This window comes from Emiliania huxleyi (assembly GCF_000372725.1).
Source record: "Emiliania huxleyi CCMP1516 unplaced genomic scaffold EMIHUscaffold_41, whole genome shotgun sequence".
Lineage (NCBI taxonomy): Eukaryota > Haptophyta > Isochrysidales > Noelaerhabdaceae > Emiliania > Emiliania huxleyi.
The window spans coordinates 538531-550625 of record NW_005198900.1 but is presented as its reverse complement, the minus strand read 5'-3'; the positions used below and the strand labels follow the sequence as shown (position 1 = coordinate 550625).

Below are 12095 nucleotides of genomic sequence, written 5' to 3'. Positions count from 1 at the left end.
TGGAGAATAGCGAAATCCAAAGTGCTCGATGTGGTGCATTTCAGATGGTACGGCCCCCCATAAAGAAGCGCGCGGGCGCCGATTTTGGTTAATAACGTCAAAGTTGGCACGGCGGCCGGCGCGCGGCGGGTCAGGAGTTGTGGACCCTATTCCTGTGCTCACAAGTGCTCAACAGAGTGCCGGCCCCACTCTAGAATTTTACAACAACACTCCCTCGCACGACACCTGCACGACACTCCCACTCTAGAAACGGAGAGACAGCTGAGACGGCTGACTGAGACGGCTGACCACGAAGTGGCGGTGCTTGTGTGTTGTGTGTGTAGAGAGCGAAAAGCGGATTACGGGCGACTTCACACCAGGATGGTGCAAGATAGGTCGCAACTGATCCAGTCCTCCCGGGGCGGGTGAAGTGGTCGCATATGGTCCCAGAAACACCCCCAGAGAGCTTAAAAATCGAGATTTCGGCCGCAGAATTTTTTCTTGATTTTTGGGGGTATTCCGAACGCTTGGCAGGGCCGTCGACTCGGTCGTCGTCCATCTGCGTCCGGCACTAGCCCCGCCAAGTATGAGGCGTCTACGTAGACTCACATGCCATCGGCCCTCGCGCTCTGCTCGCCTCGGAGCACCCGCGAGACTCTCAGTGAGGCACACTGTGAGCTCCCGTGCCGTTTCAGCCTGTTGGCTCGGTTTTGACACCGATTCCACCACCGCATGAACCACTGCCTCGTCAATCACCGTATCACTCCTCGCTGTAGGCCCGGTGCTGCAGGTTGAGCACTGGCCGCGGTCAGGTCGTGTGCCTTGCGGCTAGTGCTCAACCTCCGCCCGGAGGGCATACCTGCGAGTGCAGTGCGGCAAGCCGCGGGCGAGTCACTCCTTCGTGCGAATCGTCGCGTCTGGCAGCTGCTGCAGGTCCTCTCTCTGTAGGTTGCAGTACTCCCTCCATCTCGCGATGCGTGGCGCAAATGCGCGCTGACCTTGCCGTGTCGGCCACTTCCTGCGCGCCTCAGCGTCTGCTACTTCGTACTTGCAGGTGAAAGAGCCAGCTGTGGCGGGCTCGCTCAGGTGTCACGCGTGCCCTCCTCTTCTCGTGGCCGTTTTCTCCCTTGTCGACACACGCGCGGATCGAGTAAACAGCGAGCGTACACTCCACCGCGCGGCTACTCCTCACCCTCATCCCCAGACTCACTCTCAGACTCGGACGACGCTACATCCTCTCCCTCTCCCTCACAGTTGCTGTCAGGTCCGTCGGCGTCGTCGCTGTCATCGTCGCTGCTGCTGCTGCTACTGCTGCTGCTGCCGTCGCTGCCGTCGCCACCGCCGCCGCCGCCGCTCCCCGACCCTGCCTCTGCCATCTCGGCGTCCCCGCATGCCTCACCCATTTCGACATCACCTGTAGCCTCTCCCTCCGACGCCGAGCCGTCGCCCGCCGGCTCCCCAGCCGTGCCGGCCTCCGCCCTCGCGCCTGCTACGCCCCCCGCGCCCGCACCGCCCGCACCGCCCGCACCGCCTGCAGCGCCGGCGGCGCCCGAGCCGCTCGCCTCCGAGCCGCCCGCGCCGTCGTCTGACACCTCATCCTCGGGCTGAGGCGCCCAGCACTCGTCCAGGCCGTCCTCAGGCCGGGCGACGCCGCCGTGGCGGCCAGCGTGCGCGTCGCGCGCCTCTTTGCGTTTCCGCTCGGCGAGCGCAAGCAGGGGGCCTTGGTTGGCCTTCTCACCCTTCCCCAGCTTCCAGCCGCGGCCTGCCACGAGAGCCTTCAGCTCCGGGACGGTGAGGCGGTCCGCCCGCCGCCCGCCCCTCTGCCCGACTGCGGCGGCGATGTCCCAGCCCGCGCGCCGAAGCTTGACGCGCGCCGAGCGCAGGATGGCCGCGCTGTCGGGCTTCTGCTTGCGGCCGGCAGGGACGGCGCTGCGCTTCCGCTTCCTCGTCTTTGCGGCGACCCAGGGGCGCCGCTCCTTTGCCTTCAGCTTGAGGATGCGAGCCTCGAGCTTCGCCCGGGGCAGCATAAGCAGCGGCGTGAGCTCGCTCGCCGAGAGTTGCGCCGTCCGCGGCAGGTGCGGCTGCCCGTCTTGCGTGGCCGGCGCATTGCCAACCCCCGCAAAACGGCTGGCAAAGCCGGCCGTGCCCCACTCCAGCATGAGCTGGCTCGCCTCGTGCCCGTGCAGGTTCTCGTACCCCTTCTCGTCCTTCACGTCGTGGCCGACGAGTAGGACGTAGGTCAGCTGCATGGCGGACTTGCGGCGCGGCTTCGACCGCCCCTGCTGGTTACTGGCATAGCCAGCCTCCGGAGGGGTCGGCTTGCACACGGTCCCATCGCACAGCGTCAGCTGCAGCTCGGCCACCGGGCAGAGGGTGGGCGAGGCGAGGCCGCCCTCGCCGCCGTGGATGGTGACACGCCCTGCCTGTGCGGCAACCGCTCGCGCAAGCACGTCGCCGGCGCTCGCCCTGCCGACAGGCGCGCCGGCGGGGTAGCATCGGACATAACCGCACTGGTGCACATCCGGGTCGGTGCGACCCTGCTCCAGGTGCCTCTTTAACGCCTCTAGGCGCACAAAGACTCGATCGCAGCCGGGCATGCCGCCAGGCATGTCGCAGCATCGGTAGGACCGCGCTGTCGATCGCGCCACCGAGGCCTCCGAAGCGAGACGGCGGCGCTCCGCCGCCACCTTCGCCTGTGCCGCCTCCTTCCGCTCCGCCTTGGCCTTCGCCCGCGCCTCGCGGCCCCTGTCGCTTCGTGCGACGAGCTTCCGGTCCGCTTTGCCCTCGCGGCCCCTGTCGTCGCTTCGTGCGACGAGCTCGTGCTGCCCCGAGCTGCCCGCCGCCCCGCGGCTCGTCGAGGCGACGACCTGAGGCGCGGTGGGCGCGACCCTTCCGTCCGGGAAGAGGTCGGCCGAGGTCAGCCGCTCCCCCTGCCCCAGAAAGGACTGGCGGCGGAGCAGCAGCGCCTCGAACGACCCCGACCCGTCGTAGACGTACTCGCGGGCCGACATCAGGGTGAGGCGAGCGATCGTCTCCACGGCGAACTCCTCGCTGCCGGCGGGCCGGAAGAGCGCGACTGTGCGGCCGCCCTGCTTGGAGAGCACCTTCTCTAACCCGTGGAATAGGTCTGACGGCGTGCGGACGTCGTGGAGGCCGCTGCAGATGAGCCGGCGGACCTGGCTCCCGCTGACCGCAAACTCGCCGTCGAGAGTAGACTTATTCTGCCCAGCTTCGCCGATGAAGTGTCCGCGGACGACGATGCCGGTCGTCTCACCCAGGAAGGAGAGGCCGAGGGTGAAGGTCGCGCCCGCGTATGCGGCGGCTCCGTCAGTCTTGACCAAGGCGCTCGAGACGTGCGGGTTCTCAGATTTGTACTCGGAGAGCGCGATGTGCACTGCGGATAGGGTAGCAAAGCCGTCCTCTTTCGACGCGAGCATCATTGCATGTTTGTACTCGCAGACGAACTCTCCCTCGCCGTACCGATCGGCCTCGAAGCGCAGCGGGCGCCGGACAAGCATGCAGCCGTGCCAAGGCATGCCGCGCTTGCCGAAGAACTCGGACATGGCCTCGCGGAAGACGCTCATCAAGAACTTCATTTTCCAGTCGGCGATGACGAGGACCTGTAGAGGTCGGACGCACTCTTCTCTCGGGTTCGCGTGGGCGACTCTCCTCACCTCCCTTTCTCCGTGTGTCTCGCAGGTGGGCTGCCCGCGCCTGATCCTGCTCGAGCTCTTCGAGCAGACGCGAGGTAGTAGCAGCCTCGTGCGCTGCTCGGACCATGTGATGGTAGTAGCTGTCGAGCTTTTCGCTAGCGCGGCGCACGAGCTCTCGCAGTTGGGTCAGCGATTCTAGACGTGGCTCGGAGACTCGGGGGGAGAGAGCCGAGGCGGGGACTCGCCGCCTCCCGCCCTCGAAGCCGCTGTCGACCGTGTAGTAGTTCGGATCAACGGCGGTCGTGGCCGCCACGGGCTGGTTTGCGGCCGCTGGAGCAGCGGCGGCGGGTGTGGCAGGCGCTGCAGCCGCGCAGGCCCGCGTGCGTCCAGCCGCAGGGGTGACGGCCGGGGCAGCAGGAGGAGGGGGAAAGGCGCCGCCCTCGGGCGGGTGCACCTCCCGGACCACCGTTGAGTGCGTGAGGCCGGCTTCGTCCGTGTAGGCGACGTACGAGCCGACGGCTAGGGAAGCAGCCGCCGCCGGGCTAGGGAGGTTTCGCTGCAGGCAGCGCTCGGCGGCAGTCAGGAGGACGTCGAGATCGGCTTGCAGCGCCGCGAGCTGAGCACACTCCATGCAGCCCTGTGCGTGCACGTGCGTGCAGGGCGCCGGGCGCGATTTATCCGCCCCAGAGGCGTCAGCGTGCGCGTGGTTTGCACAGTGCCACGCGCACTTGGCCGCATCTGCATGACCGAGGTGCGCTTTCAGCTGGCGCTTTACGTGCACCTCCACCGCGTCGATGCGATCCAAGATAGGCTTCTCGAACGAGCTGCAATCGCTGGGGCAGAGCGCAGCTAGCTCACGGACGATTTTACGGAGGACTTCGAACTGCATACGGCCGCAAAACTCCGAGACGGCGTCGAGCGCTCCGAGCTGTTTCAGGTCGCCCTTGGCTGCTAGCACGGCCGCCTCTAGAAACTTAGTCCGACCGAGCCCATCGTACCGGAAGGATCCTTGCTTATGCTTTGGTCCGAACCACGTCTTTCCACGCGGATTGCGCCTGGCTTCGGCGTAGTCCATGTAGATCTGCTCACGTGCTTTCGTCCGCATGGTTGCAGGCACTTCCATTGCATCTCCGTTGCTGAGCCGGATCGGCATCGTCCCAAACGCGACCTGCTGCATATTATCAGGCGAGTAGAGAAAGGCGATGGCATCCTTAAGCGGTGCGCTCTTCAGGCCCTGAGGCTTCGGCCGATCGTCTTCTGCCGACGCCGCGGGGCCAAAGGTCAGCGCGTGCAGGCGGGTCGCGCGGTACTCGAACCTGCGGAGGGCGCGGGGTGCGAAGCATGGGCGCCGTCACCGCGCTCTCTCCACCGACAGGGGGTTCTTTTTGTCTCCCCAGGGCACCGAGAGCTAGCATAGGCGCGCACGGGCGGCGCACCTTGAGATGTTGATGTTTAGCTCGCGCTTGAGCATGGGCAGCGTGTAGCCATGCTGACCGATAGTGGGCACGAGAGCCGACAGGCGCTGGCGCTGCTCGCGCTTTGGCAGTTTCCTCTTCACGGCGTCGAGGTACGACCTCACCAGGCTCTCGGTAACGGCGCGGTCGGCAGCCACACGTTGCCTCGTCTCGAGAGGTGGCGGCGGGACCAGCGCGGCGGCGATCAGGGACGCCGTTCCCGAGCCATCCGGGTTGAGGCTCGAAGCAATGCCTCGCACTATGGCCGCTCCTCCCTCCCTCAGAGTTGCCCGCTGCGTCGAGCCCGAGGCGCCGCCTAGCGGTAGGCGAATGACGGAGCCAAGTCGCTTGTTGGTCATGCCCTTGAAGTCGACGGCGACGCCAGCTTTCTCGAGAGCGGCGGCTATGTCTAGGAGCGAGCAGAGCGCTGACTCGTCCTCATCGTCTCCTTCGGTCCCAGGTGTCGCTGCTGCTGCTGCATCGTCGACTGCGAGAGGCCCGCGTGTCGCCTCGTGGGCGGGCCGGGCCTCGACGAGTCGAGCGAGGACTCTGCGCCGGGTTGAACAGAGTCCGCGTGGCCGTCGACCTGCTGCTGCGGGGTGACGTCCGGCTGCCGCCCAAAGGCCACCCACCTGCGGCGCGTGCAGAGCCGCACGTCGCTGTGTGGGTGCAGACTGTGACAACCGCGGGCCAGAGCGGTGTTCTGAGGTATAGCAACGCGGGAGGTGCGAATGACATGTCGTGAGCGTGGTGTGTGGTCGCATCTAGCGGTTTGCGCACGAGACGCCGCCGACAGCGCCGGCAGCGCGCTCGAGCGCCGCAGTGCTGCGAGCCGTCTGCTTGAAGACTGGAGGTGCCGTTGGTCCGCACACCGCTACGATGCTCGCATTGAAGGAGCTTTCGCGCAGCGACTTGAGCTCCTTCAATGCGCCAGAGAAGAAGGGCGGATCGGTATGAGTAAGCAAGGTGTCGAGCTCGGTCATGCTCAGCCCAAAGCGGTCGCAGAACGAGTGCTGTGGGTTGCTCGGCAGCGGCTCGAGCGCATACCAGACACATTCCACGTAGCCAAACGCCGTGGGATCAGCGAGGACGCTCACCATCTCGAGAGGAGTGATCCTGAGAGTAGCAAAGGCAGGGCCAGCCGTTCGGCGAGCGTAGAGAGACGGGCGGCTGCGAAAGGCTGCTGTGCGGCCGCGCGTCGCAGGGACGGGCGCGGTGGGTGCTGCTCACGTGTCCGTCGCACGAGCGGCGCTGCGGGTCGGCATGGCGAGCTGTGTGGTCGTTGCGAGGAGAGGCTATGGAGCGCTTCAGCCTGGCGCGGAAGAGCCGCCAAGAAAGAGAAAAAAGAACCCCAAAAAGGAAAATGATCCCTCCCGCGCGTCGGTTCCCCATCCCCAGACATGGTGTCGGTATGGGGAGTGGGTGCGGGAGGGTTCAATCAGTTGTTACGTAGACCGCGCCAGGCTGGTGTGAAGTCGCCCTTACAAGTGTCAAAAAACAGCGCGACCTCAATGATCCGCACTCCCACCGCCTGCCAACTGCCTTCACTCCGAGTCCCCGCCGTGTCGCATAGGCCATCGCATCGGCCGTCGCAACCTCTCAGCGGCTCAGCATTGAGGTCGTCAACTACAAGCGGAATGGCGCGTGCTTCATGAACCACCTCATGCTCGAACCCCTCGCAACGGGCGGAGCGTCACACACTACATGGCGACCAGCCGTTTCGCCCTGGTGTGCGCCTTGTGTGTCGCAACGCGCACCCTAGTTGCTGAGCTGCCGCGCGCAGGATCCAGCGAGGAGCGCGCGCATCACACTGACCACGCACTGGAATTGCGCTCCTCCCTACCGGATCGAGCGCAGAGTCAGTGGTAGTGGCGCCGCGTGCACGCAGCGCTCACGCCGCCCTCGCTCCCATTGCGCAGGTGTTGGCCCGGAACCAGCGAGGGGTGCACAGCTCAAGTGCGAGTCGAGTGCGAGACGTCGATAAGCGGGTTTCGTCATGGGCTGCTCCAGCTCCAAGGCCGCGGATGTGGGTGCTTTGGCGCTGAAAGACGTCTTTGTGCCACTTCAAGAGTGGGAGCGAGCAGTCCTCCTCCTCGAGGCACTGCGCACTGCGACTGAGCGGCCGCTCCTCCCCGTGCGCTCCCACTCCGACCGCCTGCCGAGTGGGGCGCGCGGAGTGTCGCGTGACTTTGTGCGCGGCGCGCGCTGCTTCTTCGGCAATGTCGGCCTGCTGGACAAGGTGATGGGCGACGTGTGCAAGGAGGCCGGATCGGAGACGAGTGTGTGCGCACTCACACTCAGCACCGGCTTATCCCTCGCCGAGAGCATCGTCCTGTGCGCCGAGTCCCGCAAGGAAGACGCCACTTCGCTGGTCGGGGAGGCGGAGACTTTCTTCTCTTACTCCTGGACTGGCACCAAGCTCGGCGACATGCTGGGCGCGGTGGACCGAGAGCTGGAGCGGCTCGAGGCGGCGGACGGCCGCAAGCGGTATGTGTGGGTCGACATGTTCTGCGCGTCCCAGAACCTGCTCGCTGGCCACTACTTTGCGAGCGACGCAGAGAAGGCGGAGCTCAAGGCTAAGGCGCCTGCAGGTGCGCACCCAGCCTACCTCGCGCGCAAGGAGGACACGGACAACATCTTTGGGGACGCGCTCGCCTCGGTGAAGGAGTTGCTCCTCTACATGTCTCCGCTCACCGGGGAGTGGGATGCGCCGCCGCACCTGTACCTCTTCGCAGAGCGCGGAGAGCCGCCTGAGATGTGGACGCGCAGCGGCCCTGGCTCAATCACGCGCGCGTGGTGCATCTTCGAGATGGGGAAGTGCCTGCAGAAGGACTGCGACCTGCACGTCGTCCTCAACGACTCTGACCGAGCCGGGTTCGAGGGGCTGCTCACGGGCCGCTTCCGCGACATCGCCGGCATCGTCGCTGGCGTCGACGCGCGGGACGCTCAAATCTCGAAGACGGAGGACCGAGACTACATTCGGAAGGAGATCGACTCGCTGCCGGGCGGGCCTGCAGCAGTCAACACCGCCGTCTGCGCTTCCCTGCAGCGCTGGCTCGCCGACGAGGGCCGCGCTGCTCTCGCTAAAGTGCCGAAGGAGGAGAGGGGCACCACGTCTCTGATCTCCAACCTCGGCAGGCTGCTGCACGCCAAGGGCGACCTGGACGGGGCGGAGGAGCTGTATCGCGAGGCTCTTGACGCGTGCAGAGAGACGCTGGGCGGGAGGCACCCGCACACGCTCACCTCGATCGCCAACCTCGGCGGGCTGCTGCAGGACAAGGGCGACCTGGACGGGGCGGAGGAGCTGCTTCGCGAGGCTCTTGACGCGTGCAGAGAGACGCTGGGCGGGAGGCACCCGCTCACGCTCACCTCGATCGCCAACCTCGGCTGGCTGCTGCAGGACAAGGGCGACCTGGACGGGGCGGAGGAGCTGTATCGCGAGGCTCTTGTCGCGCGCAGAGAGACGCTGGGCGGGAGGCACCCGGACACGCTCACCTCGATCAACCTCCTCGGCAGGCTGCTGCACGACAAGGGCGACCTGGACGGGGCGGAGGAGCTGTATCGCGAGGCTCTTGACGCAAGCAGAGAGACGCTGGGCGGGAGGCACCCGGACACGCTCGTCTCGATCAACAACCTCAGCTCGCTGCTGCACGACAAGGGCGACCTGGACGGGGCGGAGGAGCTGTGTCGCGAGGCTCTTGACGCAAGCAGAGAGACGCTGGGCGGGAGGCACCCGAGCACGCTCGTCTCGATCTCCAACCTCGGCTGGCTGCTGCGCGCCAAGGGCGACCTGGATGGGGCGGAGGAGCTGTATCGCGAGGCTCTTGACGGGTGCAGAGAGACGCTGGGCGGGAGGCACCACCACACACTTCTGGTGGAGAAGTTGTATCACAGGGTTTCGTGCGAGGCGTTCGCTGGTGAGCGTTTTGGATGAGATGCGAATGACATCACAAGTGCACCCAGCGCATCGCAGCAGTGGCAATCTCCACGCACGGCCTTCTAGTGTAGATCATTTCCGTGAAGCGCGAGTTCAACAAGAACTGCGCGCCGTCGATGTCGGCGGTGCCTTTGAACCGCTCGAACTGATTGCTGCACCGTTTTCGCGAACCCTAGCACTCGGCCGCACGTTCAGTGCCTGGACGCTGCACTGCCAACAGACGGTACTTCATAGACGACGAGCCTCAGTCGTCCTGGCGGCGCGTGCGATCACCGCTCAGCCCCTTCTTCTGGCTCTCCGCCACGGCGTTCACTCCTGACTGGTTCTTCAGACCGTTCGCCCCGCGAGATGCGATGCCAGCTGCATTTATAAAGGCCATCTTGCTCCAGGGGACAAAGGTGAGGTTGTTCACGTGCCCGTTCTGGTGCGTGTCGGCGCTGTTCCACGCCGCCACGGAGGTGTCAGTTGAACTCAGTGTCCCTTCCCCTTCCCACGGGGGGCCAAACTTGTTTGGGATGGTGCGGAATGTTGGCGGCGGACGCGTCCATCGCCGCGACGTCATAGCCCTTGGAGGCCATCCACTCATCGTTGAAAATCTTGGAGAGGTACTTGGTGCCCGAGTCGCAAAGAATGGCCACCACCGTCGCCGGGCCCTTGAGCTTGCGGGCCAAGGTGAGGGCGGCGTGCACGTTGCCGCCCGCGCTGCCACCGACCATCATGCCCATACGGCGGGCGATGGTGCGACACGTGGCGAAGGCCTGCTCGTCGCTAAAGCGCGGCATGACGTCGATGAGCGAGAGATCGAGCCCCTCGAACGACGTCGGCTTCACCAGCTTCCGATGCGCCCACCAATCATAAAATATGGAGCCATGCGGGTCAGGCATGATTACCTGAATCGCCTGGTTCTTCTTCTTGAGGAAGCGCGCGGTGCCGCTCACCGTGCCTCCGGTGGAGCCGGCAGCCACCAGGTGCGTGATCTTGCCGTTGGTCTGCGCCCACAGCTCCGGCCCGAGCGTCGCATAGTACGCTTCTGGGTTGAGCGGGCTGTCATACTGGTTGAGGCCAAAGTAGCCTGGGTTCTCCTCCACCAGCTGCTTCTCCACGTTCTGGTAGTGCACCGGCGAGTCGGTGGGCACGCCGGAGGCCGTGACGACAACCTCCGCGCCGTACGCGTACAGCTGCTGCACCTTCTCCTTGCTCGTCCCGCGGTTGGTGATGGCGATGCACCTGTAGCCTCGCAGGGCAGAAAACATGGCGAGCGAGGTGCCGTGTTGCCCGACGAGGAGGCGACGATGGTCTGGCCCCGAGAAGCGCGTGAGCCGGCCGATTCGCTCCTGCTCATCCAAGATGTACTCGACAATCCGGTCCTTGACGGAGCCGCTCGGGTTGGAAAATTCAGCCTTGCCCAGCACGCGCACGCCCTTCGGCAAGTCGGGAGCCAGCGCGCTCAGATCGAGCAGCGGCGTGTTGCCGACGCTGATCCACGCAACGAGCACCGCCACCATGGGCACGTGGGGCACCATGCACGTGAGACTCAGGCCTTGCCCTCTCGATCCCGTGCACCGGGATCCCCTGTGTTACGCCGACACCTTTAGACCAAAAGGTGGGCTACACGACGCCCTCTACGCTGGGGCGCGGCGCCCTACTGGGCCGGCTTTCCCCGTGCCGGTTCTCCCCAACCAACCCCGCCCCCAAAGTCCATGCAGTGAATGGGCCGAAGCGCGAAGGACAGAGGCTTGCTTGCGTGGGCGCGCGCGGGCGCCCCCACTCAGGCTCAGCCTCCGTTTTGTCTCAGCCTTCAGTTCACCTCTCCTAGCGCCCGGTTTGGTGTGGTGACCTTCCTTTCGGGGTCGAAGGTGCTACACACACTTGCCCCCTGGTTTGCAGCCTGGTAATCTGGCATTAGGCGCTTTCCAAAAGAATTTCGGCAGAAAAAAGAAAGTGGCGCACATTCTCCCTTTTCTCTCTCGGCTGACATGCTCTCTCTAGGCCGTTTGTCTCAAGACACTCGGCTGACATGCTCTCTCGGATGCTCTCTTTATCCGTAATGCGTAAAGCTCTCTGTCTGCAAATAGCCCGCGACTGTGCGATGCCGCAGCCGCACAAGGAGCTTTTACACTTTTGCACCGTCAGCCTCGGCCAACAGCGGCCGCTGAGCGGCGTGTTGTTTATGGTCGTGCGCGGCACCCTCCGCCTCCCCCGCCGGCACGGACGCGGCGCTAGCGACCACGGCCTGTGCGCTTGAGATTGCGCGCGAGAGAGCAGACTCTTCTGGCGCTCCTAGCGCTCCCTCCGCCGCCGCGGCGCCTACCGCCCCGCCCTCTGCCGCATCGGTGGGCGTGGATGCTGCCTCCGCCGCCTGCGTCTGCACCGCCTGCGCCTGCTTCGCCGCCTGCGCCGCCTCCTGCGCCGCCTCGCGCTCGGCCACCAAGTCCGACCTCTCGAGGAGAGTGACCAGCTCGCAATGCGGCGTGTGCGGGAAGAGGTCGATCGGCCACGCCTGCACGAGCTCAAAAGGGACGCCCGCAAAGGAGGGGGACGTGGGGCGGCAGAAACTGACTGCGTTGGTCACAAACGCGGGCGCGTGGCAGGCGACGAAGAGGAGGCGGCGGAGCGGCGCGCAACGGCGCAGCGCCTTGACCACGTCGGGGTGGAGGCCTACCACTCATCACTACTCAATCGCTATGAGTAACAAGTCGTCGTAGGCCTCGACCACGTCTCGGGGTGCCGGCGCGGGGAGGATCGACGATGGCGACCAGCGAGTCGAGCTCCGACGGAGTGAGCCGCTCGAGCACCTGCCGCGTCGCCTGCTCCGCCTTGGCGCAGATGAACTCGGCGTTGGTGATGCCGTTGCGGGCGGCGTTGGCGGCCGCATCGGCAACCGCCTGCGCGTTGCTCTCGATGCCAATCACTCTCTTGACCGAGCGCGCCATCGCCAGCCCGATGGTGCCCGTGCCGCAGCAGACGTCGAGCAGCACCTGCAGGGAGAGATAGCCGAGAGATGGCCGAGAGATGGCCGAGATACAGCCGAGATACAGCACGGCGAGCAGCACCGAGTCGGGGCCGAGGCTG

General features: G+C 65.6%; 3 protein-coding genes across 3 annotated transcripts in view; 1 reads left to right on the top strand and 2 right to left on the bottom strand.

The window, feature by feature from the left end:
* Positions 1-8207: 8207 nt before the first annotated feature.
* Positions 8208-8969, top strand: EMIHUDRAFT_52670 (hypothetical protein; the record flags this gene model as incomplete). Its single annotated transcript, XM_005769810.1, has 1 exon — positions 8208-8969. A coding segment is annotated over one exon (762 nt), but the record flags the coding sequence as incomplete, so codon positions are not given.
* A 226-nt stretch (positions 8970-9195) lies between these two features.
* On the bottom strand, positions 9196-10528 carry EMIHUDRAFT_310822 (hypothetical protein; the record flags this gene model as incomplete). Its single annotated transcript, XM_005769809.1, has 2 exons — positions 9196-9228; positions 9530-10528. The coding sequence occupies 2 exons, from the start codon at positions 10526-10528 to the stop codon at positions 9196-9198; spliced, it is 1032 nt and encodes a 343-aa protein (XP_005769866.1).
* Positions 10529-11049: 521 nt separating this feature from the next.
* EMIHUDRAFT_451414 (hypothetical protein) overlaps positions 11050-12095 on the bottom strand; it is a gene marked incomplete at its 5' end in the record, with an annotated part of 4393 nt that continues 3347 nt past the window's right edge. Inside the window, 3 exons of the mRNA XM_005769808.1 lie at positions 11050-11681; positions 11752-12001; positions 12077-12095. The exon at positions 12077-12095 is cut by the window's right edge and continues 143 nt beyond it. Coding sequence (XP_005769865.1) covers positions 11137-11681; positions 11752-12001; positions 12077-12095 — 814 coding nt within the window. The 3' untranslated portion in view covers positions 11050-11136. The remainder of the gene's footprint in view (positions 11682-11751; positions 12002-12076) is intronic.